This window comes from Pristis pectinata, chromosome 2, assembly GCF_009764475.1.
Source record: "Pristis pectinata isolate sPriPec2 chromosome 2, sPriPec2.1.pri, whole genome shotgun sequence".
Taxonomy (NCBI): Eukaryota; Metazoa; Chordata; class Chondrichthyes; order Rhinopristiformes; family Pristidae; genus Pristis; species Pristis pectinata.
The window spans coordinates 128,024,331-128,049,487 of NC_067406.1; the positions used below are offsets into that span (position 1 = coordinate 128,024,331).

Below are 25,157 nucleotides of genomic sequence, written 5' to 3' on the forward strand. Positions count from 1 at the left end.
GATGAAAAACTGATGCTGGAGGAACTCAGCAGGCGGTATCTGTGGAGAAAAGTAGGCGGTCAACGTTCCGAAATGTTGACCGCCTGCTTTTCTCAATGGATGCTGCTGAGCCTGCTGAGTTCCTCCAGCGTCACAGTGCTTTTCATCTAGATTCCAGCATCTGCAGTCCTTTATTTCTTTATTGAGTACAAGAGTTGCGATGTCCCATTACAGTTGTACAAAATGTTGGTTAGCCTGCAGTTGGAGTATTGTGTGCAGTTCTGGTTGCCACTCTACAGGAACGATTTGTTTAAGCTAGAGAGGATGCAGAAAAGATTCACAAGGATGTTGCCTGGATTGGAGGGCTTGAATTATCAGAAGAGACTGGATAAGTTGGATCCAAGAAGATGCAAATGTGCAAAGGAGGTTGAGAAGTGACTTGATAAAATTAAGAGAGGCATAGATAGAATAGATAGCAAATGTCTGTTGCCCATGGTTTTCCATGTCTAAAACTAGAAGGCATAGGTTTAGGATTTAAGAGGATCTGGACAAGTAGTTGAATGATCAGGGCATAGAGGGATATGGAATTAATGCAGGCAAGTGCGATTAGTATAGATAGGCATGATGGTCAGCATTGACAGTCGAGTCAAAGGGCCTGTTTCTATGCCCTACCACTCCATGACTATCTACTGACTTCAGCCTTCTTGGACAAGAAATGTAGCTTCGTGCAGGTTCAAAAGGTACTCCTAGTGTGCAATTTTATCCAGTTGACTAATCAACCAGTCACACTAGAGAATTTTTTTAAACATAGCACCCAAGGAAACCAGAAACAGATTTGAAACATTACACACCATGTTTAAAAAAAGGATTGGAAAATGTGATTAAGATACAGGCTAAAACATCAATACTTTCAAATATAATGCCTTATTCTAAAATTACAAAATATGTAAATATTAGAATTTTAGGGCTAAATTGTTTGCTGAGCAGTCATGACAGCTTACTATGCCACTAAAATTGACTTAGATTTGAAACAATGAAACAAGATTTTTAGGATATTTGCAAGCAGAACAAATGCATAAAGAGCTTAAATGCACATCAATGCAGGTAAAATCCCTTGGCCACAATGGAGAAAGTTACAAACAGCAGTACGTATGTGATGGAGTACTGAAGAGATTTGGGATTTCTGTAGTGATATGGTACGTTGGTGCAGCAGTTAGTGCTGCTGCCTCCTACCTCCAGGGAGGTTGGTTCAATCCTGACCTTGGATGCCACTTGTGTGGAGTTTGCACACTGTAACCAGGTCCCAAGACATGCTGGTAAATTACCCAGTAGTGTATTGGCTAATGGCAAAAAGAATCAAAGAGGAGTTGAATGGACATGTGCACAAGTTGCAGGGATACTGAGAAATGGGGAAGAGGACAGGAATGAATCTAATGGGATTGGTACCTTGGGAGCTGGCTTGGACCAGATGGGTCAAACAGCCTCCTAAAATATTATTTTTAGCATGAGGTAAGATATCCTAGGTTCTGTGAATTGCACAAACTAATGATAATAAATATTGATAATTTTGACTTCATTATCACTTGCAAAAACGGAGCATTGACAAGAGACTGCGGAGAATACCTACATTCTTCTTTGAACAGAGCCACAGGATCTAATGCTCACCCAATATCATATAGGGCCTCAATTTAAAGCCTCACCTAAAAGACTCTTTGACATGTTAATGTAAACAAAATCTCTCTCCCCATCCTACAGTGCACCTCATTGCTGTATATTCTAATTTTCTGTTGCATCACATAAGAATCACCAATTGGCCCATTAAAATTAAGGACAAATTTCAAACTGCAATGTTTGTGAATTAAGAAGTACCCCTTTATTATCCTTTAAACAATTTTAAACAGAAAGAAAGTGCAGGCACAATCTCGTGACATTACAAGATAATCTGTGTGGAAGCAATTACATAGGTTTACATTCAAGGAAGGGAGCAGATTATAGCCCTAGAGTCAGTGAACATAATTTTATTAAAAACTTGAGGGAAATACAGTTTATAATTTCTTTTTTACTTTTTAAAAGCCTTGTACTGAGTAGTGAAAACAGCATTCAGCCATGTACAAGGTAACTTGACATAATGTTCCAAAATGAGTCAAGTTAGCATTGTCCATTAATGACTCAAATTATTTATTTTAGTTCTATCAGACAAAAGATTTCCTCATCCAATTAAACAACTCAAATGTGTCTTTAAATCTTAAAAATGTATCTCAATTTTATTCTAAAACTGCTTTAACACATCCCAGGATCTTCCCACCAAAGCAACGGCAGATAGAAGAAAATTACTTTGGAGCAGCTCAGCTGCAGAATATGCAAACGCATTCTCAATTATTAGTTCTTTGCCAACAACAAACCTACTGGCCCTCCTATCAGGATTTAATGGGGAAATGTGCACTGTGCACTTATAAAAACATTCCTGCTAACAATGCATTATATATCCACAGAAACTCCATACTGGTCTATCTGCAAGAATAGAAGAGCAGCAAGCCATGTTTGCAAAAAAATCAAAATCTCCAGTGCAATAACAAAAGCAACAATTGCTGCATGTTGGATCCACTTTCATGGTTTGTCACCTTTAAACATTGTCAAAAACATTAATAACAGCAGTTAGACCTAAAATATTAATCTAGGCCATGCCTTGCCAGAAATCCACAACAGTACTAACAGAGGACAACCGAAAATACATACCTCAAGGAATGACTGACTGTAATAAGACCCACCCACAAATTCATTTTAAAGTAAAGCAATTCACAGGTATCAGATTACAAGCAGAGGTTCTACAGTTACCATAAATCCTTTACCATCAATCTTAATTACTGGGAGAATGGTGGCTTTCAAGAATGTTTCAATTCTCTAAGTAGTGAAGTTTGGATTTATCAAGACCCAAAATGTAAAAGCTAGAAGTAACGTGAAAATAAAAGCCAAGCTTAGTAACAGCTGCCAAAACAAACCCTGCACTTTCAGTGAATAAGGAAGTTGCATATTAAATTAGTTTCGTGCAAACTCTCCACCTTAACAGCACAGTTATGCAAATACCAAGTGTTGTCAACTCTAAAAAGGCAGCTAATCTAAATAACACATAAGCAGGTCATTTTATTTACTAGAATGAACAGTGGCCCATTCAGAAAGGCAAAGTTTCTGACCACACTGTGACAGCAGTACTGAAAAATGTCCAACAACCCACAGTTTATTACATCAATCTAATGGAATTACTATAATTCCAGCTTTGTTTTTGTTTCTGATACCAGTGTTGCAGTATATTTACTTTAACCTTATTTATACATTATGTACAATTCTTATAAGTGATACTGCAAAGATGACTTGAAAAGTAGTTTTTCTTCGAACAATTCAGCTCACTCAATAGAAGCATTTAAAATTAGAGAAACAAGTTTAGGGGTCTAGAATGTCGAGTCATGATCACAAGATTGAAAGAGAAAAATCTGGAACCCAAGAATAAAAGGGGCACCTTGGCACCTTGAACCTTCAAGATTACTACCTGAATTTAAATTCCAACAAGAAGGGAATTTGAACTCTCAAATTATATAACTGACAGGAGCGAAATAAAATGCACGAGAAGAATATGGGAGGGAAGGAAAGAAAGAAAAACATTAATAATCCCCGATGGATCGACAAATACACTGATTCCGAGGAAAAAAGAAAAGGGGCAGGGATCGAGTTAAGGCTTCAGGTTATTAGTCCAATTAGTTTACCAGTGCACCAGGAAAGGGGGCGATGTACATGCACCTGTCTATATTAATGGTGCTGAGGTCACTAGGGTTGAGAGCTTCAAGTTCCTGGTCCAACCACGTAGACATGATGGCCAAGAAAGCTCACCAGTGCCTCTACTTCCTCAGGAGGCTAAAGAAATTTGGCATGTCCCCTTTGACACTCAACCTTTACCGATGCACCATAGAAAGCATCCTATCTGGATGCATCACGGCTTGGTATGGCAACTGCTCTGCCCGGGACCGCAAGATACTACAGAGTTGTGGACACAGCCCAGCGCATCACGAAAACCAGTCTCCCCTCCATGGACTCTGTCTATGACCCCTCGCTGACTTGGTGAAGCAGCCAGCATAATCAAAGACCCTACCCACCCGAGTCATTCTCTCTTCTCTCCTCTCCCATCAGGCAGAAGACACAGGTGCCTGAGGGCATATTCCACCAGACTCAAGGACAACTTCTGTCCCAGTGTGATAAGACTGTGTGAATGGTTCCCTTTTGAGATGGACTCTTGACCTCAATCTACCTTGTTATGACCTTGCACCTTATTGTCTACCTGCAATGCACTTCCCTGTAGCTGTGACACTTTACTCTGTATTCTGTTATTGTTTTTACCCTGTACTACCTCAATGCACTGTGTAATGAATTGATCTGTATGAATAGTATGCAAGACAAGTTTTTCCACTGTATCTCGGTACAAGTGACAATAATAAACCAATACCATTAGAGTTATGGTATTGGTTTATTATTGTACCATCACCAAAAAACAGGGCAAGAAAAACTTTATAAAGACTTGAGGCTGTAAAATCCATTTCAATGTTTAGTGACTGAAGAAAAGCCTCGGCAATCCTATTTTAGTTCTGTATTTATCAATGATGCTGAGGTGGAGAGAGTTGAGAGCTTTGAGTTCCTAGGTGTAAACATCACCAATAGCTTAATATGATCCAACCACGTAGACACAATGGCCAAGAAGGCACACCAGTGCCTCTACTTCCTCAGTAGGCTCAGGAAAGTCAGCATGCCCCTGTTGACCCTCACCAATCTTTATAGATGCACCACTGAAAGCATCCTATCCAGATGAATCACAGCTTGGTACTGCTCTGTCCAAGACCGCAAGAAATTGCAGAGAGTTATGGACACAGGTCAGTCCATTACAAAAACTAGCCTCCCCTCCTTGGATAATCCAGCATAATCATAGACCCCTCCCACCAAAGACATTCTCTCTTCTCCCTCTTCCATCGGGCAGAAGATACAAAAGCTTGAAAACATGCACTACCAAACTCAAGGACAGCTTCTATCCCACTGTTATAAGACTTGTATGGACCTTTATACGTTAAAGATAAACTCTTGCCCTCACAATTAATCTTGTCATGGCCCTTGCACCTTATTGTCTACCTGCACTGCACTTTCTCTGTAACTGTAACACTATATCCTGCATTCTGTTATTGCTTTTCCCTTGTACTGCCTTGATGTACTTGTGTTTTGAAATTATCTGGCTTGCAAAACAGTTTTTCACTGTATCTCCACATGTGACGATAATAAACCAGTACCAAAAAAATACAAATGATGAAGGAAAAATGATATAGCGAGGTAGACAAATCGAATTACACTCATTAATTCAGTTTTTGAAAAATCCCGATGAACTGAATGCCCTGCTTCCATTTTATGATCCACATCTAATGCAAAATTTAAACATCTTCAACCAAGAAACATTAAGTAATCCCAAGCTTTAAAATTTGGGAACAGCAGAACTACTAGCTATCCCTCTAAAATAGTGAAAGCTTTTGCACATAATAATAGCATTGCCAAGTTTCACCAGTTTTAATAATAGCGTGAGAATTTGCTCAAACATCATTCCAGGGATATCTGAAAATTCAGGGCCAAACAGGTGGTTGCATATAGCAAAAAAGTTAAGAGTGGAAAGCAACAAATTATTTGTTGCATGACATTTGCCTGCCTGCAATTCATTGGATGACACTGCTATCAACCAAGGCACCAATCCAACTGTATTGGAATTTTAACATTTTGCCAAGAGTTCATTGTAACTGCCATTTATTCAGCACAAAAAATGGTTTTCAAAATAAAAATGTATAAGGCTGTATTAAATTGACGCTGAAATTAGTTTGGAAGTAGGTACGCTCAACCCAGCACCCAACTAACTAGACCAAAGGATGAAACTGACTCGACCAGCGCTTTCAAACAAATCTAGTTGGAGTTGGAGTGCAAACCTCTGTCCCTTATTTCTGACCTAGTTCACCCTCCAAATTCCAATTTGTAAATATAGATTCTGCACATACACAAGGTGATAACATTATTTTAAACTCCAGAATTTAAAATCAGTTTTGATACCAACCTATGCATTTGGTGTCAGACTCATTCCACAAACCAATGCAAGCTCAGGATTCCAGGAAAAAAAACCTGCATTTCTGCTATTACCAGAAAAAAATCAATTCCTTTAGCTTTCTGAGTATAGTTCAGTCAGGGAAAAGGGCACTTTATTCACCAGTTTACTCTAGCTACTTAACATTCAATAAAATTGCCTTCACATTAATGGAACTTCTTGTGTCTAATGCAAATCAGATTGCTATGGCCCTCTGATTCTTGAAAACAGCAACACCCAATCTAGTTTATGCAATTTCCCCTCTGGATAGGGACAATGCCAAAAATGATAGGACCTCAGTAAGATTAAGGCAATTTTAGAAAGTTAAGAAAATAACTTACTATATTTAGCATCCTAGTTGCCCTGCTGTAAAATTACTAACAGTGCTGGGAATCCCCAGGATAACCCTAACATCCTTAAAGGAATAGCCCACATTTTCAGATATTTATAGAGCATTGGATGGGGGGGGGGGGGGGGTGTAGGTGGGGGGGAGGTATTTGACAATGCCTTAACATAGAGCTTTCATTTCAAATGATTGGAAATTATGCTTCATACCATCTGTACAAATATTTCCAAGACTTATGAAGAAGCTTCTTATTTAATCCTAAATCAAATAAAACCTTTCTAGGAGTTTTGGAATTACCAGTAATATTAAATAGATCATTTTCCATTTATAAGTAACATATGTTATCTTGTTTTGGAACAAGATCCCAATTCAAAGAAAACTGTAGTTCTCCAGCAGGCCTTAAGTATACAGTACCTCATCATCAAAGCTGAGATACCCTCAATTTTACCTACATATTTAAAAACTACCAGCAACAGTTAAATTTGAAAACTTTTTATGATGTAGCATAACATTAAAACAGACTTTGCACATCTTGTAAGAACTAATACCCAAGGCTATCAGAAGAGGTAGATAATCAAAATTATTTGAAAGAAATGTCAGGCAGAAGACCAAAATGTTAGAATTTAAGGAACTCAGTTTTCAATGGTAGTACATAAACTCACTATTCAGCAGGTTTTTGATTAGATTTATGCAGTTAAACAAGAAAGTGCAGGAAAAAATAGTTAAAGGAAACAGGGACAATCAAACCGCAACATACAATCTACTGAAGGAACTCAGCAGGTCAAGCAGCATCTGTGGGGGAAAAGTAATGATCAATGTTTCGACCCACAAACGCCGACAATTCTTCCCCATGCCATCCGCCGCTCAACCCACTGAGTTCTTACAGTAGATTGTTTGTTGCTCCAGATTCCAGCATCTGCAGTCTCGTGTCTCCACAATCAGATCAGCACCTGACAATTCACATTGAACCCACTAAAGCCTGAATGTGTCAGGTTTGGGTTGGATGTTTATCTGATGAAACAGAGAAATTTGGATCAGATCAAGGCAATGCTGGCTGGGGTCAGTATTTTATCAAGGTTTGGATGGTTTGCCCGGTATTACTGCACATGCCTCTATTCTTGATCAATATTTGGAATTTCAGCCTCAAAGAGATCAATAGTATGTTTGGTATTGCTATATTACTATTTTTACTACAATGATCAGGCATTGCATGGAAAATAACTTAAAGTACTTGGGTGTGAATCTCTTTTCTATTGACTGTGGTTGGGTCACGTTTTAATTTTGCATCCTATCTGGCGTCAATAGTCAGTGAGCCACCTTGAGGTACTTCTGCACCATCTTGTGGCAGTTTTGACTTTTTTTTAAATATTTGAGCAACATTTGCGGGATTTGATTCCAACTGTGAATCACTAAATTACAGTTTATATTTTTGATAGCAGTTAAGCTATTCAAATAAACTGAATAGCTAGTCAGAGACAATTGTACAGCACAGAAGCAGGCCCTTCAGCCTATCACGTTCATGATTACCTTTTTGCTCATCTACAGCACATCTATTGGCCTGCATTAGCCCTGTATTTTTCCACGCCTTGCTTATTCAAGTGCCTAATTGTTGCTAAAATGTAGTGACTGTATCCGATACCAGCTCCTCCTCTAGCGGCGAGTTCCAGACATCTGTGTAAAATGTTTCCTTCAAATCCCCTTAAAAACTCGTTCCTTTCACCTATGCCCTTTTGTTTTAGATAGCTCTACTGTGGGAAAAATAATCTAACCATCTACCTCTATCAGGTCACTCCTCAGCCTCCTTCACCCTAGGGAAAACCAGCCCAGCCTATCCAACCTCTCCCTATAACAAAGATCCTCCAATCCAGGCAACAACCTGGTGAATCTCCTCTGCACTCTCTCCAGCACAACTACATTCTTCCTCCAGTCTGGCGACCAGAAATGTACACAATACTTCAAATGCAGTCTAACCAGTGTTTTGTAAAGTTGCAATATAATACCCAACTTTTATATTCTATGCCCTGACCCATGAAGGCAAGAATGCTGTATGCTTTTTTCACCACCTTATCTTGTCACCACTTTCAGGGAACTGAGTACTAAAACCCCAAGGTCCATCTAATCATCAACACTCCTTAGCACTCTATCATTTACTGCACATCTTTCCCCTATTTGACTTCCCAAAATACAACTTGCACGTGATGGGTTTCAATTCCATCTGCCAACGATCTGTCCAAATTTCCATCCGACTTGTATCCTGCTGTAGACTGAGACAACATTCCTTGCTATCCACAATACCACTAACATTTGTGCTATCCACAAACATATCATACATCTGACATTCACATCCAAGCCATTTATATCACAGACAACAGATCAATCCGTGTGGTACACCACTGGTCACAGACTTCCAATCTGAAAGGCATTCTTCCACCACCACTCTCCACCTCCTACCACCAAGCCAATTTTGAATCCAATTAGCCAGTTCACCTTGGATCCTATGTGCCTTAACCTTCTGGACTAGCCTACTACGTGCAACTTTGTCAAATGCCTTATTAAAAACTGTATAGATAGCGTCTACCACCCCGCCTTCATCAACCCTCTTAGTTACTTCCTTTAAAAAAAAAGGATTTCCCCAACAAAAGCTATGCTGACTATCCCAGATCATCCCCTGCCTTTCCAAACGTACATAAATCCTATCCTTACGATTTTCTCCATTGATTTTCCCACCACTTACCCAAGGCTCACCAACCTGCAGTTACCTGGCTTCTCCTTGTTGCCCTTCTTAAATAAAGGAATAACACTTGCTATCCTTTGGTCTTCTGGCACCTCATCTGTGGTTAATGAAGAGGCAAAATTCCTCGTCAGGGCCCCAGTTATCTCCTCTCTTGCTTCCCATAACAACCTGGGACAGATTTCAACTGGACCTGAGGATTTATCCACCCTTGCACATCCCATGACATCCAACACCTTCTTAATGCTGACCTGCTCCAGATTATTTACGTAACCTTCCCTGAACTCACCATCTTCCACGTCCTTCTCCTTGGTGAATACTGATGAGAAAGATTCATTTAGCTCCACACACACATTACTCTTTTGATCCCTTGGGGCACCCACTCTTTCCCCTGCTATTTTCTTGCTCCAGACAGACTTGCAGCACATCTTGGGATTCTTTATTATGCAGATTGTTAAGAAGAGGCAAAATGAAACAACCAAATAAGCTTCCACTGAACACCAAGTGCAAATATTCCCCAAATTTGATTTTGATGGCTTTCTGAAACAATAGTCCATTAAAAAAAATAATGTAACACAAGCCTCAATGTTGAGAAATGCATAAAAAGAGAATAATCCAGAAAGGTTCCAAGGCAAAAGTGACATACAAAGTTTCCTGCAGGATTTCAGTACTCACCAGCTAAAGATACTTTAAGCCACAAGCCCATTGACCTAGAAGTGGCAGAGGGCTTACTCAAAACTACTGCAGCCATTGTAATAATGGTGCTTCCACTGTAGTATTTGGTCAACCATTTCAGTATTTTAGTTCAGTGATATGGATGGATCAAGCCAGAATGACCTGCAACTTGAAAATGATATTTGCTTAACCTTGTTAAACATTTCCTGTGATGGCAGGTTGTAGGGGGAAAACAGGTGCCGTTATCAACTTCTTAATCCTTCACCTTGTTCTCCTCCAATAGCTGTACTGATGAAAGTTAAACCATACTTGGGAGGCTTAGAAAATCTGAATGAGGGTCAAGTGAATCAGCCATCTTGTAGAGTCATTTATGTAGTAGTTGGACTTTTTTGTTTGAAAAGCATCAGACATTGTCTATTGAATTCGCCTCAATATCTTGGCGACCACAAAAAAATCTACAAAATATGTTCACAAGACAGGTTATTAGTCACATTGGGGAATTCTGAAAATTGAGCGTTGGGAGATCGACACAAAATCTCAATATTTCCACATTAGCCTTAGATATGTGTCTACAAGTTTAATGCTCAGTGGATACATTTGTCCAGATACAGTCCTCTAGCTCTTCACATAACTAACTTTTTTTTCCCCCCATTATTTTCACAATTTGCTACAATTTTCATTTCCATTATCCTTATAGCAGACTTAATTTTCTTTAGCCGTTCCCTAACCAATGTTCCATAACTCTGGCCAACTGATTTTAAATTTGAATTAGATGACCGTGGATGCCCTTACTTTAGAAGATTTGGGTTTATAGCTTAATGATCCAATGAAGTAGATAATTGAGAAAGATAATGTACAGAAGCAGCAGCATAAGCAAACACCATAGTAGTATTCCTGCCATTAAATTTCAAGTGAGCAAACAATTGAGCCATCTCTCTCAAATGGGGTTAGAAAACAAAGTACTATATCTAACTGTAAGAAATTGCATAAGCACTCTAATAATAAATAGTACATGGCAAAAGTAAGCCTCACTTATGTTTGGGATTGGGGTGGAGAAGTCAGGAGATTAAAACAAGAAACAAATAGATGGCAGCTTTAAATTTGGTTGAAATAAATAAGCTTAAATGAAACAAAACAATATTGCTGTAGAACCTGGAGTATATAATTGTGGGAAGGGAGGAAAAACAAGAGAAATAATTACAAATAGCAGTTTGACAACATCCAAGAGATCCAACAGATATATTTCAGATGTGTGCATATATGACTGTATTTACATTTGCTATATTTACAGAAAAAGAGCGGTTATCTCACTGCAAAACAAGCGTGTTCTGCCCAAGTTCTGTGAAATAAGGAACTATGACTCAAAAGATAACAAGACAAAACAGTCCAACAAACATATCAAGCTTTCCACTACAGAGATCCATGTCAGTTCAGTTAATTAAAAGGAGTTAGACAAAATGTTCAGTGCTGTTTCCTGAAAAGAAATACTACAAATTCAGCCCAAGGGTAATACAATGATCTTATTGATTGCTGCTCCAAGGTCCACGTGACCTACCATTACTATTGCATTCTTAATGATAATCCAAAGAAATTCCTTGTAAACTTCAGGTTATATCATATACACAGCTGCTAAGTATGTTAAAAATCAAAATATGCACCAAAGTTACTTCACTGTCTGCACAGAGCAGGACATTCAAACCTGCCCAGTTGCCGTACTATCAAACTACTCATCATCAACACACTATAACAGAAAGAGCAATTAACACTATCAAGCAGCATTTATTTAACAATAACCTTGTCAAGTGTACAGTTTGAGTTCCACTAGGACATCGTTACAGCCTTGTTAGAAACGTGAATGTAGGAAATGAATACTGGAGGCTAAGTGAAAGCAATTAACCTTGGGATAAAAGTCAGACCTTAAGATCAGGGGAGCATTTGACAGAATGTAGAACCAAGAAGCTATAGCATGTCTAAAGTGAATAATATCAGGGGAATGTGGACCACAAATGACAAGAATTTGTTTACAACTGTCAGAGATCAACCATCTCAACACCAGGACATTGGTGAAGGTGGTCATCAGGACAACAACCTCAGCCCTACTACCTTCAGCTGCAATGGCCTTCCTTCTAACACAAGGTCAAAAATGAAGATATTTGTTGACGAATGCAGTCAAATAATAAAATTATTATTCCTCAGAGTCCTAAGCATTTCAGCAGACTTACGATACCATAGTCATTGAATCTCCAGCACAAATGTCCTGGATATTACTAATTAAAGCAGCCAAAGCAAATTCATATTCACTATTAAGTCACCTCTTAACTCTCCAGCATCAACAAGACATTAAATGTGCAATGAAATACTCCCCAGCTGGTTGGATGGACAGAGCCACAACAATATTTGAGGACTGAAGAGTCTGTTGGCAATTCATTCAATAATCTAAATGTCCAGCTGCTGCAAAAGCATATCCAATTTTACCATGTAGTAGCTATTCCTTCATAGAAACAGAATAAGACCATTTGACCCACTGAGCATTGTGGCTGATCCCCTTTCTAAATACAATATTCCCAATCTCTCCTGAGACTTCTAGTAGTACATCTCCTTAAGTTTAGTGCGCAAATTGGCCTCTACAGCTTAACCATCCTCTGAGTGAACAAACTTCTCATCTAACTCATGGAATTTCCCTACTACTGATGTTAGGCTAACCTGTCTGTGCTTCTCAGTTTTCCCTTTTTGTTTAAATAGAGTTACATTTGCTCTTCTACAATCTGCAGGAACCATTTCAGAACTTACAGAAAGATGACACAATACATCCACTATTTTCATGGCCATCTCTTTCAACGCTCTAGGATGCAGATTACCAGCCCCTGGGGATTTATCAACTTTGTCCTATTAATTTTCCAAGTACTTTTTATTTTAAATGAATACTAATTTACTTCAATTCCTCCTTTTCATTAGGTTCTTGGTTCCCTTCCATTTCTGTGGAGTTACTTATGTTGTCTTCTGTCAAGACAGAACAAATGTATTGTCTAAATGCTCTGCCATTTCTTTGTTTCCCTTCATAAATTCTCCTATTTTTGACTGTAAGGGACTTAAATTTGTCTTACTAATTTTACATACGTGTAGAAGCTTTAACAGTCTGGTTATGTTCCTTACAATCTTATTCTAATGATCTATTTTTGCTCTTTATCATCAATCTCCAAGTCTTTTTGTCAAATTTAACTTTTCACAACCTTCAGGCTTGCTACTTTGGCAGCAATACATCACTCGCTGGTTCTAATACTGTCCGTAATTATTTTGTAAGCCATCATTGGGTTTCTTTTTGTTTTGTTTTTGTGTCAGAAAAGAACATAACTATTGCAGTGCTGCATTCATTCCTTAAATGTTAACCATTGCCTCTACAACATGACACCTTTCAATGAATCTCTCCAATCTATCCTAACCAACTTACTCCTCAAATCTTCATAGTTTCCTATTTAGATTTAAAATGCTAATTTCAGATTAAAATGCATCACTTTCTATCTTAATGAAGTCTATGATTTGGACAATCTTTCATAAAGGACACTGCACAGAAATATAAATTTAAATTAACAGCGTGGTAACAGGCCCTTCGGCCCAACGAGTCCACGCCGCCCATAAATTAACCTACCCGTACGTCTTTAGAATGTGGGTGGAAACCGGAGCACCCGGCAGAAACCCACGCAGACACGGGAGAACGTACAAACTCCTTACAGACAGCAATAAAATCATAGTATGGTTACGCCACAAAAAGAAGCCACTCAGACCATTGTGTCCGTGCCAGCTCATTAATTAACATGGTCTCACGGCACAAAATAAGATCTATTTTGATAAACTTCAAATAAATTTATCCTCAGTTGATCTCTCAACACGTGGACCAGAAAACCATCTCAGGTACATTCAATGACTTTTTCCATCACCTTATTACAATAAATTTAGCATGTCCAGTCTTGAAGTCACCCACATTTTTTTTTAAACATGTAATTACTTATTTGATAGTATACTTTGTAGGCCTATAATCGACTCCCACCATTAGCTCTTTCTTACCTCAAACCCAAATTGATTTTAATTCTATGTCGTGATCTGCCAAGCCAAGATCATTCTTTTTAATCACTGCTCTGACCTCCCTCATCACTAGTAACACAGAAGCACCTTCTTTTTGTTTTTGCCTGTTCTTCCTAAATGTCAAATATTCTCCAACATTCAGCCTTGTTTCCATAATCATAATTAGATCATTACTGTCTTTTTATTTGTGCCATTAATTTGCCTTGTTGCAAATGTTGCAAGGATTTAAATATTTCCCCTTCAACTTTGCCACTTTAACATTTCACTAAATGGAATGCAGTGGCCCAAGAATACAACCGAACACCATCTTCTCATGCTAACTAACACGTTAACAGTTAGAAAGATATTCACATAAACATATCATTCTCACCGTCTAATAGAAGAGCAATGTTTTAAAAAGACAAATAGTGTATTGTACCTGGTAAAAAAGCTGGCAAGGGTACCCAATTTTTTGTATTTGGTCTCTTGTTCTGAAGAACTGTCTGCTTGCATGTAGGTGTCTCTGGAAGAATTTAGACTGATGTCAGTGAACTGTGCCTCATCAGTTTCCAGAGTTACGATTGCACTCGAATCACTGGTCACCAGACTATCTAAAATATCCTCATTGCTAACAGACAGGGTTGTGGATAGTTCTGTGCTCAGGCTTGAAATACTGCTTACAGATATCTCATCAGCTTTGTTTACTCCTCTTGCAGATGGACTGTACAGTTTCACATTATCATAACCAGAACGAGGGAACGTGGAGGATTTTCGTATTGCATTGTCATTCTCCAGTCGTATAGCCGGTGAGCACATGCCAGGTGGGAGACTACCTGAACCTTGTCCGAGTTTGTCGTGTGAAAATCCAGCACACTGGGATGGATCAACATTGTTTGTTCTGACATTTAACACACCACAATGGATGGGTTCTGGATTTCCAATTTCTAGCGTAGGAATACCCGAGTCCTCAGAATTAAGGCTGTTACTGTCTTCATATCTAGAACAGTGCAAATTGTGCTTGTATGTTGGAACGGACAAAGACCACATTGTTTTTACTTCACAGTTTTGAAAATTCACAATTTCACAATTTTCAACACACTGTCCAGCAGGAGTTGTGAAGTCGGTCCAAACTTTGTCCTCCAATATCTTAGGTGTGCTGCTGTATGTACCTAAAAAAAAAAGTAAAGATAACATTGAATTTTGGATACAAAAGAAAAATCTAAAAAGGACTAAAAGCTATGATAAAAAGTTAAATAACATTTGAAAACCAAGATTGTAAAAAACAGCTTTCATACCAAATTGAAAAAGCACAAGCATTGAAACAAAACTGTTACACCAAACTGCTAAACTGAGAAATCATTGACATTCTTCTTTCAGAAAATAGATTAGTCTTGGGATAAAACAGAATTGTTGAAACAATTTCAACAATGAAAAGTGACAATATTTCTAGTATTTTTCTTGATTCAATTATAGTTCATTCTAATGATGACTAAACTATTAAAAACAGATGGCTTACTAAGTTATTAAAGTGCTGCATCAAGAGAAAAAGAACACAAGCAGAGCATATTAACCCAGACTGATGAGACAATATTAGTAGACACGATCAAAATAAGACTATGTAGAGCAAGCAGGAAATGTCTCAATACAAAAATATCAAATTTTAAGGGAGTTTGATAAAGATCAGTCTGGATAATAAAGAAAATTAACTCAGAATGTGACCTATCCCAGATAACTACCAGTATTTTCTTACATTACTGGCAGTAGCTTTGAGATTAATGTGTAAACACAGGTGCCCTGAAAGATGCTGTCAGTGTAAGCAGGGCAGCATGGTAGTGTAGGCGGGGCGACACTGCAGTGTAGCGGTTAGCATAATGCTATTACAGCGCCAGCGACCAGGGTTCAATTCCCGCTGCTGTCTGTAAGGAGTTTGTATGTTCTCCTTGTATCTGCATGGGTTTCCCCCGGGTGCTCCAGTTTCCTCCCACATTCCAAAGACATACACGTTAGGAAGTTGTAGGCATGCTATGTTGGCGCCGGAAGCGTGGCGACACTTGTGGGCTGCCCCCAGAACACCCTACGCAAAAGATGCATTTCACTGTGTGTTTTGATGTACATGTAACTAATAAATATCTAAAAAATATCTGAGCAAAGTTTTGGCTAGCATTTAAGCTGGGAATTCTGATCAAACAGTGCTGTAGCTGACACAGGAATTGCACTACCATTTCTATAGATGGAAAGAGTTGGCTGCAAGGGACAAAGTCAAGCTTTAGTTAAGCTATACCATTAAAATTGTTTTGGCATATTTAAATGTTTTCAAGTGTGTCTCTATGGTCTGTGTGTGCTTAAGTGCATCTTATTCTGTTGCAATATCAAAGTTAATTTTCAGCTGGTTTGTAGGTAAGACGCATCATGAGACAACATTCAAGCACACAAGGTTCTACCATTTCGCGAGGCTACACCATTAAGGATCAAGCCAGCTTGGGAACACATTGACACAGGAGATCCATTAAAAATAATTATGGACATTGTGCATAGATAAGTGGTGAACAGTGGTGCTTGCAGGCAATTCTGAATTAATAAATTCAGAAACATTACCCGAGATGAAAACCACATTTTGTGTTCTGTGAAACTTTAGCCAATGAGAAATGTCGAATTTGGATTGCCAGTGTGAAGGTGTTCTATATCCCCACCTTGAGCATGATAATGTACTAAAAGCATTCTTCAAAGAATTGATCTTAAAATATGATGCCAAATATAATGAACTTCTGTTTATGAGAAGCATGGAAAACTCAGCACCAACTTTTACCCTTCAGTTGACCCAACTATTTGAATTTTTACTCTAACATGTGTTGGATTCGACCATTTTAAGTAGTTTTTTTTCAAAAGTATATCGTTTAATACACCTCAAGTGGCTGTACAGGAATGGCTGCTTCTTAGCTTATTGGTTTGTCCATCAGGTGAATGCGTGTTTTCTCATTGGTTGGTTTTGCCACAGGTATCTAATAGGGTTTCTGACTGGACTATTGTTAGCTGAGGAGTACTTCTTATCTCAGGTATAAAAGGTGTCATTTTTTTGTTAATCACTCTCTTGCTCTCTTCTCCCCCCGGCCCTAGCTCATTTTTAGTTCCTTGTCTCAGCTCATGTAGTAGTAAAGTTAGTGCCATGTGCTCTGTGACTGTTTCTTTGTTTTAAACTTTTCCAATCAAACTTTGTGAAGCACCAAGTTGTTTTCAACTTATTCTTAGACTCCTGAAAGAACCTGCAAATTTGAAAATAACCGGATCCAACACATTACTAAATTTTTTTTTATCACTGAACTACTTCTCTTTGGCTGTACAATATTCTAGATCTCGATTGCAAAGTACTTCCTTCTATTTCTGTATTAATGAGGAACTTAGTCCCATGACTGTTATTTCCTTCCTTCAAGTTAAATGTTACAAAAAATTCTAACGAGCTATCCTTGACATTCAATGGCATCACCATCACAGTACTGCCACCATCAATATTCTGGGGATTGCTACTGTCCAGAACACAAGCAGACCCAGCTATATAAATTCTGTAGTTACAAGGACAGAGGCTAGGCATCCCAAAATCTTTCAACATTGCACAAATCCGCAGCATGATGGCATACTCTCCACTTACCCAGGTGAGTACAGCTCCAAAAATCATTCAAGCTCAATGTCCTCCAGGACAAAACAGCCCACTTCATTGGAACCCCATCAACCACCCTAAACATTCCTTCTGCTGCTGCAGTACATGCCATTTGCAAAATGCAGTCACTAACCAAAGTTATTCCAATCGCACCTCCCAAAATTATGACCTTGACCACCAAGGACAAGAGCAGCAGATGCAAGAGAACACCACCACCTGCAGGTTCCCTCCAAGTCGCACATTATCCTGACTTGGAAATGTGTCATCAGTCCTTCATCATTGCTGGTTCTTAATCCTGGAACTTCTTCCCCAGTAGCACTTTGGGATTAACTTCACCAGAAGGACTACAGTGGTTCAAGCAGCAGCACACCTAAAGAGGGTAAATTGCAGAGGTAGAGGGCAGCATGGAACTGAAAGCTTCTTGGAACAAATGCATGGAAGCATGGAACAAGTGGTTTCTTTCTATAAATAGGTAATAATTGCTGGCCTTGCCAGAAAAGCCCAAATCCCTAGAGTGAATAAATAATGAAGAGATCTATAGGGAACACAGATGCCCTCAAGTTTTAAAGGCCATGACTGGCCTCAGTTGTAATATATAGAAAGAAAAGTTGTAAATGAACTGGATATCAAGATGATCTCAGAGAAAACAAAGAAGGTCACTCATTAGACAAGGCTACAGGTTCTAACAGTATTCAGCAAAGGGTGTTCACAAGTGACTTCTGTGAAGTCCTTGCATACATCTTTAACAACCCAAAGTCAGGATGTGCATGATGGGATGCTGATGTTGTACAATCGTATCCAGTTATGTCATCATGTAGCACAGAAAAAGGCAATGTCAAGGAGAGTATAGCCCCATAGACCTGACATCTTGAGAAAACCACCAGAACTGGAAAACTAGAATTAGTTTCTATAATTACTTGAATGAAGTTTGATCTTTGTCTAACTTCTGATAGAGATGATCACAACTCACCAAGCCAGTTAAATTCTGAGGTTCTGCACTAATGAATGAAACCAGTTACAAAGCACACCTTGATTTCCAGAAAGATTTTCATAAAATATCTACATGAAAAAATTTTAAACCTCAAGCCCTGTGATACTGGAGGTCATCGACACAGGTGGATAAAATTGTGTTTGCATTCTTGTAGGCAAATGACAAGCTTTCCAACTTCCACAGTCTGGCTGACGTCTAACCAATGAGTTAAGGAGGTTTACTATAATCTTGCATTTATGCCTCCATTCACAAACCTAATGATCCCAGTGAAATATTTTACTTTTAAAAATTTGTCAACCATCTTGCTACTTTCAAAAGACATACTAAATCCCATTTTCTCTTTTCCTGCAACAGCCATCTGAAGTGATCACTTTTTCAATCACCTTTCCTCATTGCTCCTTCCAAAATGAATTCATTTCATTTGCTATGCCTGTTCATTGCACTAGTCCACATCCTCAAAGATCACTAAGCCTTCCATTTATATACTTCAAAGTCTTGTGTTATCCATAAACTTTAAAATTATGTAGGAAAGCCCATTTCATTAAAAAGACCTGTGGCCTAAATGAAGAACCCACTCTGTAACAGTTCATTGTTGTGCTTTGCTTCATATATCAGACAATTTTCTTTCTGCACAGCCACTTGGGTTCAATTTTGCTAATTTTGTTATGGCTCTTTGAAATGCCTAACTTAAAAAAGGTTTTCAGAGTAATCAATAAAAGTTCCAAGAAACATTTCAATAATTAGGAAATAAAAAGCAATTCTTAAATGTTGCAACTTTAAATGTTGATGATATTTGCTGGTTCAGTACTTAACAGCAAAATGAGATATCCCCAAGATGCATTCATATTACCTGCTTACTGCTAGCGCACGGTGATTATGATTCTCCGCCAACACTTGAGCAAGGAAAGCCAAGTGTAAAGACCCACACTAAATTTGAAGCAGAGCAAGATTCTCTCTTCTGGAATTATTTACCAAATAAAGTTAAGACTTTCAAACATACTAGACTGTAGATTTGTCACATGTACATCTAAACTTGCAAGGTAACAGAAGTTGATTCGGGTGAAACAAAAAAAAGAGGAAGTGAAACTATTACTGGGCCCAGAATAACAAACAAGTTTCATCTGAGTAAAAACCCACAACATCACTGTTTGACCACTTTCGCATACCACAGCAGAGAAGGTTATTGATTTACTAAGAAAAAAATGTACACAAATATCCTCTCAATATATATGACAAGCCAGTATGAGAGTTCTATACAAGTTGAATTTAGTCAGATTTCAATATCCTGGGATTTCCTTTGACTGGAAACTCAAATAGACCACCCAGGTGATATTGTTGAGTTGACTATCCTGTGTTGTCTGACACATCTCTTGACACCTAAAGCCTTTCCACCATCTCGAAAGTACAATTCAGAAGTGCGAGGGAACATTCACTATTGTCTGCATGAATACAGCTCCAACAACACACAAGACACCAATGACAAGGCACTCCATCCCGCACCCTAAACATCCATCCCTCCACCAACAGTGCACCGTGGTTGCAGTATTGACCACCTACAATGTGTACTCAAGTACATGCCTAGGCTACTCCAATAGCACCTCCCACACCTGCAACCTGTGCCGACCAAGGAGGAGCAGGACAGCAAGCACACGTGAACATCACAGCCTGCAGGTCTTTCTCTGCGTTGCACAACATCCTAATGAGAAATGCAATCAGAACTGAGAGCAATGCTGGAATGCCTTAGTCTGTGGGAGTACCCTCACCAGAAGGACTTCAGTGGTTCAAGGCAGCACCTCACCACCACCTTCAAGTGACACCCACAACCTGAAAAATAAAATCAAAACAATAAAAATCCTTCCTGCATTCTCCATAGGGAGATCTTTCCTAAAGATTGCCTTTTGTCTCTACAGACTATTACCTTTATCAGCTCCAACCCTCCCTCTACTACATACCATTGACATACCTACAGGAAGGATATTCTGGGTCTTTCACACATACCTGAGAAGGCAGGTTGGTTGGGGGGGGGTTGGGGGAGGTGGATGGCAAGGAAGCAGAAAGGGGTGTCACCAGAAAGAGGAGATCTCGAGCGAGAGAGAGATCTGGAGGAGGAAGAGGGGGTCTGGAGAACAGGTGGACAGGGAAGGGATGAGAGGGGGTCCAGTTGAATGGGGGGGGGGGAAGGAAGGAAGGGGTGAGAGATCTGGAAAGGGAAGGTCAGTTCCGGAGAAGCAGGAGCGAGAATGGGGGACCGTAGGAGTGGGAAGGAAAGAGGGGGAAAGAGATCTGAATGGTGAAGAGATTGTCTGGAGGAGATGGGGAAAGAAAAGAGATCTGGAAGGGGAAAAAGGGGGTCCAGAGAAAGGGGAAGAGAAATCTGGAGGGGAAAGAGCAGTTCCAGAGTAGCAGGGGCGATAGGGGAACAGGTGGATGGGTCGGCGGGGGGGGGGGGGAGATCTGAAGGGGAAAGGCGTCGGGGGGGGGGCGAAGAATGGACATCTGGAGGAAGCAGAGAAGGTGTCCGGGGGGGGGGGGGGTGGGTGTGAAGAGAGGGGGTTCGGTGGGGAGGGGGTGGTGGGTGTGAAGAGAGGGGGTTCGGGGGCGGGTATGAAGAGAGGGGGTTCGGTGGGGAGAGGGTGGTGGGTGTGAAACGAGGGGGTTCGGGGGTGGTGGGTGTGAAGAGGGGGTTCGGGGGAGGAGGTGGTGGGTGTGAAGAGGGGGTTCGGGGGGAGGAGGTGGTGGGTGTGAAGAGAGGGGGTTCGGGGGGAGGGGGTGGTGGGTGTGAAGAGAGGGGGTTCGGGGGGAGGGGGTGGTGGGTGTGAAGAGAGGGGGTTCGGGGGGAGGGGGTGGTGGGTGTGAAGAGAGGGGTTCGGGGGGAGGGGGTGGTGGGTGTGAAGAGAGGGGGTTCGGGGGGAGGGAGTGGTGGGTGTGAAGAGAGGGGGTTCGGGGGGAGGGGGTGGTGTCCGGGGAAGGGGAGATCTGGAAGGGAGATGGAATGAGGGGCTCGGGCGGGAGGAGAAGCCGTGGGGCGGCGCCGACCAGCAGGCAGCCGGTGTGAGCGGGTGCGGACTCTGGCCCGAGCAGCAGGGCGGAGCCCGGGGCGCCCCCTCCTCCCCGCGGGCCGGCGGCCCCGGACTCACCGGCTCGGGCCTTGGCGAGGAGCCGGGCCCTCCGGGAGGGGGACGGGCCCGGAACGGAGCCCAGCGCGCTGCTCTGGTCGCCATTGGGCTGGTGTGCGGACGACGCGGCTTCCGCTTGGTCCTGGGAGCGCCCTTCCATCGGCTGCGGTCCGGCGGCCAGCGGCCGGCGCTCAGCCCCCGACCGACCCGCGGAGGCGCCTCGGCCTCATCGCCGCCGCCGCCGCCATTTTGAATTTTGATTACGTCACACGGAGAGCCCGACCAGTCGAGCATTCGGACGCTTGGTCGATCCTCTCAGCCCGAAGCAATCGATCGAGAGCGCCGAGCGGAGGCACCCGCGCATGCGCGGTTTGCAGCTGTCGGTGCAGAGGGGCTGCTCATGACGTCAGGTTTGGACACTTTCCAACCCTCAAGACAATGCTGAATAATGTCAGATAAGCAGCTTTTCCAGTTTGTATCAGAGGTTGCCCAGTTTGCTCACTCTCCACAGCTGTTGTCTAGCTGCCGAATATTTCCAGCTTTCAGTAACAAGATTTCTTTATTAGTCACATGTACATCGAAACACGCAGTGAAATGCATCTTTTGCATAGAGTGTTCTGGGGGCAGCCCACAAGTGTTGCCACGCTTCCGGCGCCAACGTAGCATGCCCACAACTTCCTAACCCGTACGTCTTTGGAATGTGGGAGGAAACCGGAGCACCCGGAGGAAACCCACACAGACTCGGGGAGAACGTACAAACTCCTTACAGACAGCAGCCGGAATTGAACGCAGGTCACCGGCACTGTAATAGCGTTGTGCTAACCACTACACTTTCGTGCCTACCCACTTTAGGTAATCCCCACACCCACCCCCAACCATGTCCCTTTTTTTCTTCCCTTTCCTACCCTCTCTCTCTTTTTTCCTAACCCCCCCACTTTTTTCCTCCTTACCTTTGACCAATCCCCTGATGGATCTGCTCTCCCCTCCTCCCCTGCACCTGCCTATCACTATCTTTTACCTGCATCAACCTATCACCACCCTGTGTCCACCCCATCTCCCCTCTTTTGTCCACCTATCACTGCTCTGCTTTTCCCTCCCATATATTGGGCTTCCCCTTTTCCTATCTTCAGTCCTGAAGAAGGGTCCTGACCTGAATTGTTGACCACCTGCTTTTCTCCACGGATGCTGCCTGGCCTGTTGAGTTCCTCCAGCATCATAGTGTTTTTCATCATTTCCAACATTCTGTCTTATTTCAAATTTCCAGGTCCTGCAGTGTTTTCTATCTCACATCTCAAAACATTTTTTCTTTCCCCATCTTCATTTATCCCCTTTTATTTACTTCTCCTCCAGAGAGATGTGATAAGTTTTCAGCACCATTTGGGCCATGCCATCTTCTCGCAGCTACCATCAGACAGGAGGTACAGAACCCTGAAGTCCCACACCACCAGGTTCAAGAACAGCTACTTCCCTTCAACTATTTGGTTCTTGAGCCAGCCTGCACAACCCTAATCACTACCTCAGTATAATAACACTATGACTACTTTGCACTACAATGGACTTTGTTTTTTTTTTGTTCTAATTGAGTACTTTTGTAAAAATTTTTAAATTTATGTCTTTCTTGTGAACGTTGTGTATCTGATGCTATGTGTCTGCGATGCAAGCAAGTTTTTCATTGTACCTGTGCCTACATGTACTTGTGCATAAGACAATAAACTTGACTTTGACTTTTGAGTTTGACCTCTCAGCCAGCACAAACACCATCTGTGTCATTCAGTTTGTCCAGATCTCCAACTATCACACACTGCCTTTGTTCTCTCCATCCCTTTCTCTCCTCTGCCAATTCTTTGCTATCTGACATTTCCTAATTTTGGTGAAGTCATTGATTAGAAACATTCTATCTCTCTCCACAGGTGCTGAATATTTCCAGTATGTTCTGTTTTTATTTCAGATTTCCTGAAAGATGGAGGGGAGACAACCAGTATAAAAAGGTGAGGAGAATGGATGGAGCCAGAGGTGGCAAGTGAAAGGTGGATCCAGGTATAGAGGGGTAAATAGGCAGCTGGAAGAGGGCAGAGTGGAAAAAGTGACAGAGGCTGGGAGGTGATCAGTGGAGGCAACAAAGGACTGCAGATGATGGAATCTGATAGGAAAGGAAAATGAGAACATGGAACCAAATAAGGGGGGTGGGGTGGGGTGGGCAGAAGGGGGAGGGGACCCAGTGGGAGGAGTGTGTGGGTGATGGACAGGTGAAGTGAGTGAAAGAACGGAAATAAACAGGGTGATAGGGGGCTGGGGGGTGTGGGTGGGGTAGGTAAAAATAAATTGGTAAATTGGTTTATTACTGTCACATGTACCGTGAAAAACTTTGTTTTGCATGACATCCATACAGATCATTTTAGCACGTCAGTGAACTGAGGTAGTACAAGGGAAAAGCAATAACAGAATAGAATAAAGTGTTATAGTTACAGAGAAAGTGCAGTGCAGGCAGACAGTAAGGTGCAAGGCCTTAACCAGGTAGATTGTGAGATGAAGAGTCCATCTTATTGTACTAGGGGACTGCTCAATAGTCTTATAACAGTGGGATAGAAGCTGTCCTTGAGCCTGGTGGTACGTGCTTTCAGGCTTTTGTATGTTCTGCCTGATGGGAGGGGGGAGAAGAGAGAATGTCCAGGGTGGGTGGAGGCTTTACATTGGCTGCTTTACCAAGGCAGCAAGAAGCGTAGACAGAAGGAACTGGGTAGATCAGGAGGAGAGAGAAAAGGGACACGGGGGAGCAGGTTACCTCAGGTTGATAGGAGTAGGAGTAGCCCATTTGGCACTTCAAGCTGCTCTACATTTTCAGTACATCATGGCTGACCCTTTATCTCCGTACCAAATTCTCACATAATTTCGAGCATCTGTAGTTTTTTTTTTGATTTTCAAGCCTCCCATACCACGTGCATCGTGGCTTCCGTGGATCTGCTCTGACCACTTCCCAGCTGTTAAAAATAGGTTCCCAATAGCCTATTGAATCAGGAGATGTTGAAAAAAGCCCGGAAAAAACACTTTGCTAAGTAAACAAGCAAGACTGCTTTGTGTATACACAAGGTCAGCTCATAGAATGGGGTAGAGAGAACAAAAACATTGCAACAGCTGCAACAATTAAATTATAATTTTTCAACCTCAGGTAAAGGTTTTCCACCACAGAATAAGGAATTCCGTTTAGTAGGGGGATATCTTCAAGTTCTTGGTGGTAGAATTAGATAACTTAATCAGGTTTCATGAACATATGATCCTGTGCTTCCAACTGATCCAGTGCGGCAGATAGCTTGGAGTGGTGCCTGTAGTTTCAACAGGTAATCTGAAAGAAATACTAGATGTCCTGGTAAAACGAGGTATTCTAGTTTCAGCAGCAACATGGACTGCTTAGATCAGTTCAGTGTTAATAATATCTAAGATAGAAGGATCACTGTATTTA

At 41.1% G+C, this 25,157-nt stretch overlaps 1 protein-coding gene across 1 annotated transcript in view; it reads right to left on the bottom strand.

The window, feature by feature from the left end:
* LOC127586754 (TBC1 domain family member 14-like) overlaps window positions 1–21,953 on the bottom strand; it is a 65,095-nt gene extending 43,142 nt beyond the window's left edge. Inside the window, exons 1-2 of the mRNA XM_052044887.1 lie at window positions 21,722–21,953; window positions 14,381–15,110 (exon numbers count right to left, since the gene is read on the bottom strand). Coding sequence (XP_051900847.1) covers window positions 14,381–15,110; window positions 21,722–21,860 — 869 coding nt within the window. The 5' untranslated portion in view covers window positions 21,861–21,953. The remainder of the gene's footprint in view (window positions 1–14,380; window positions 15,111–21,721) is intronic.
* Between the last annotated feature and the right edge of the window lie 3,204 nt (window positions 21,954–25,157).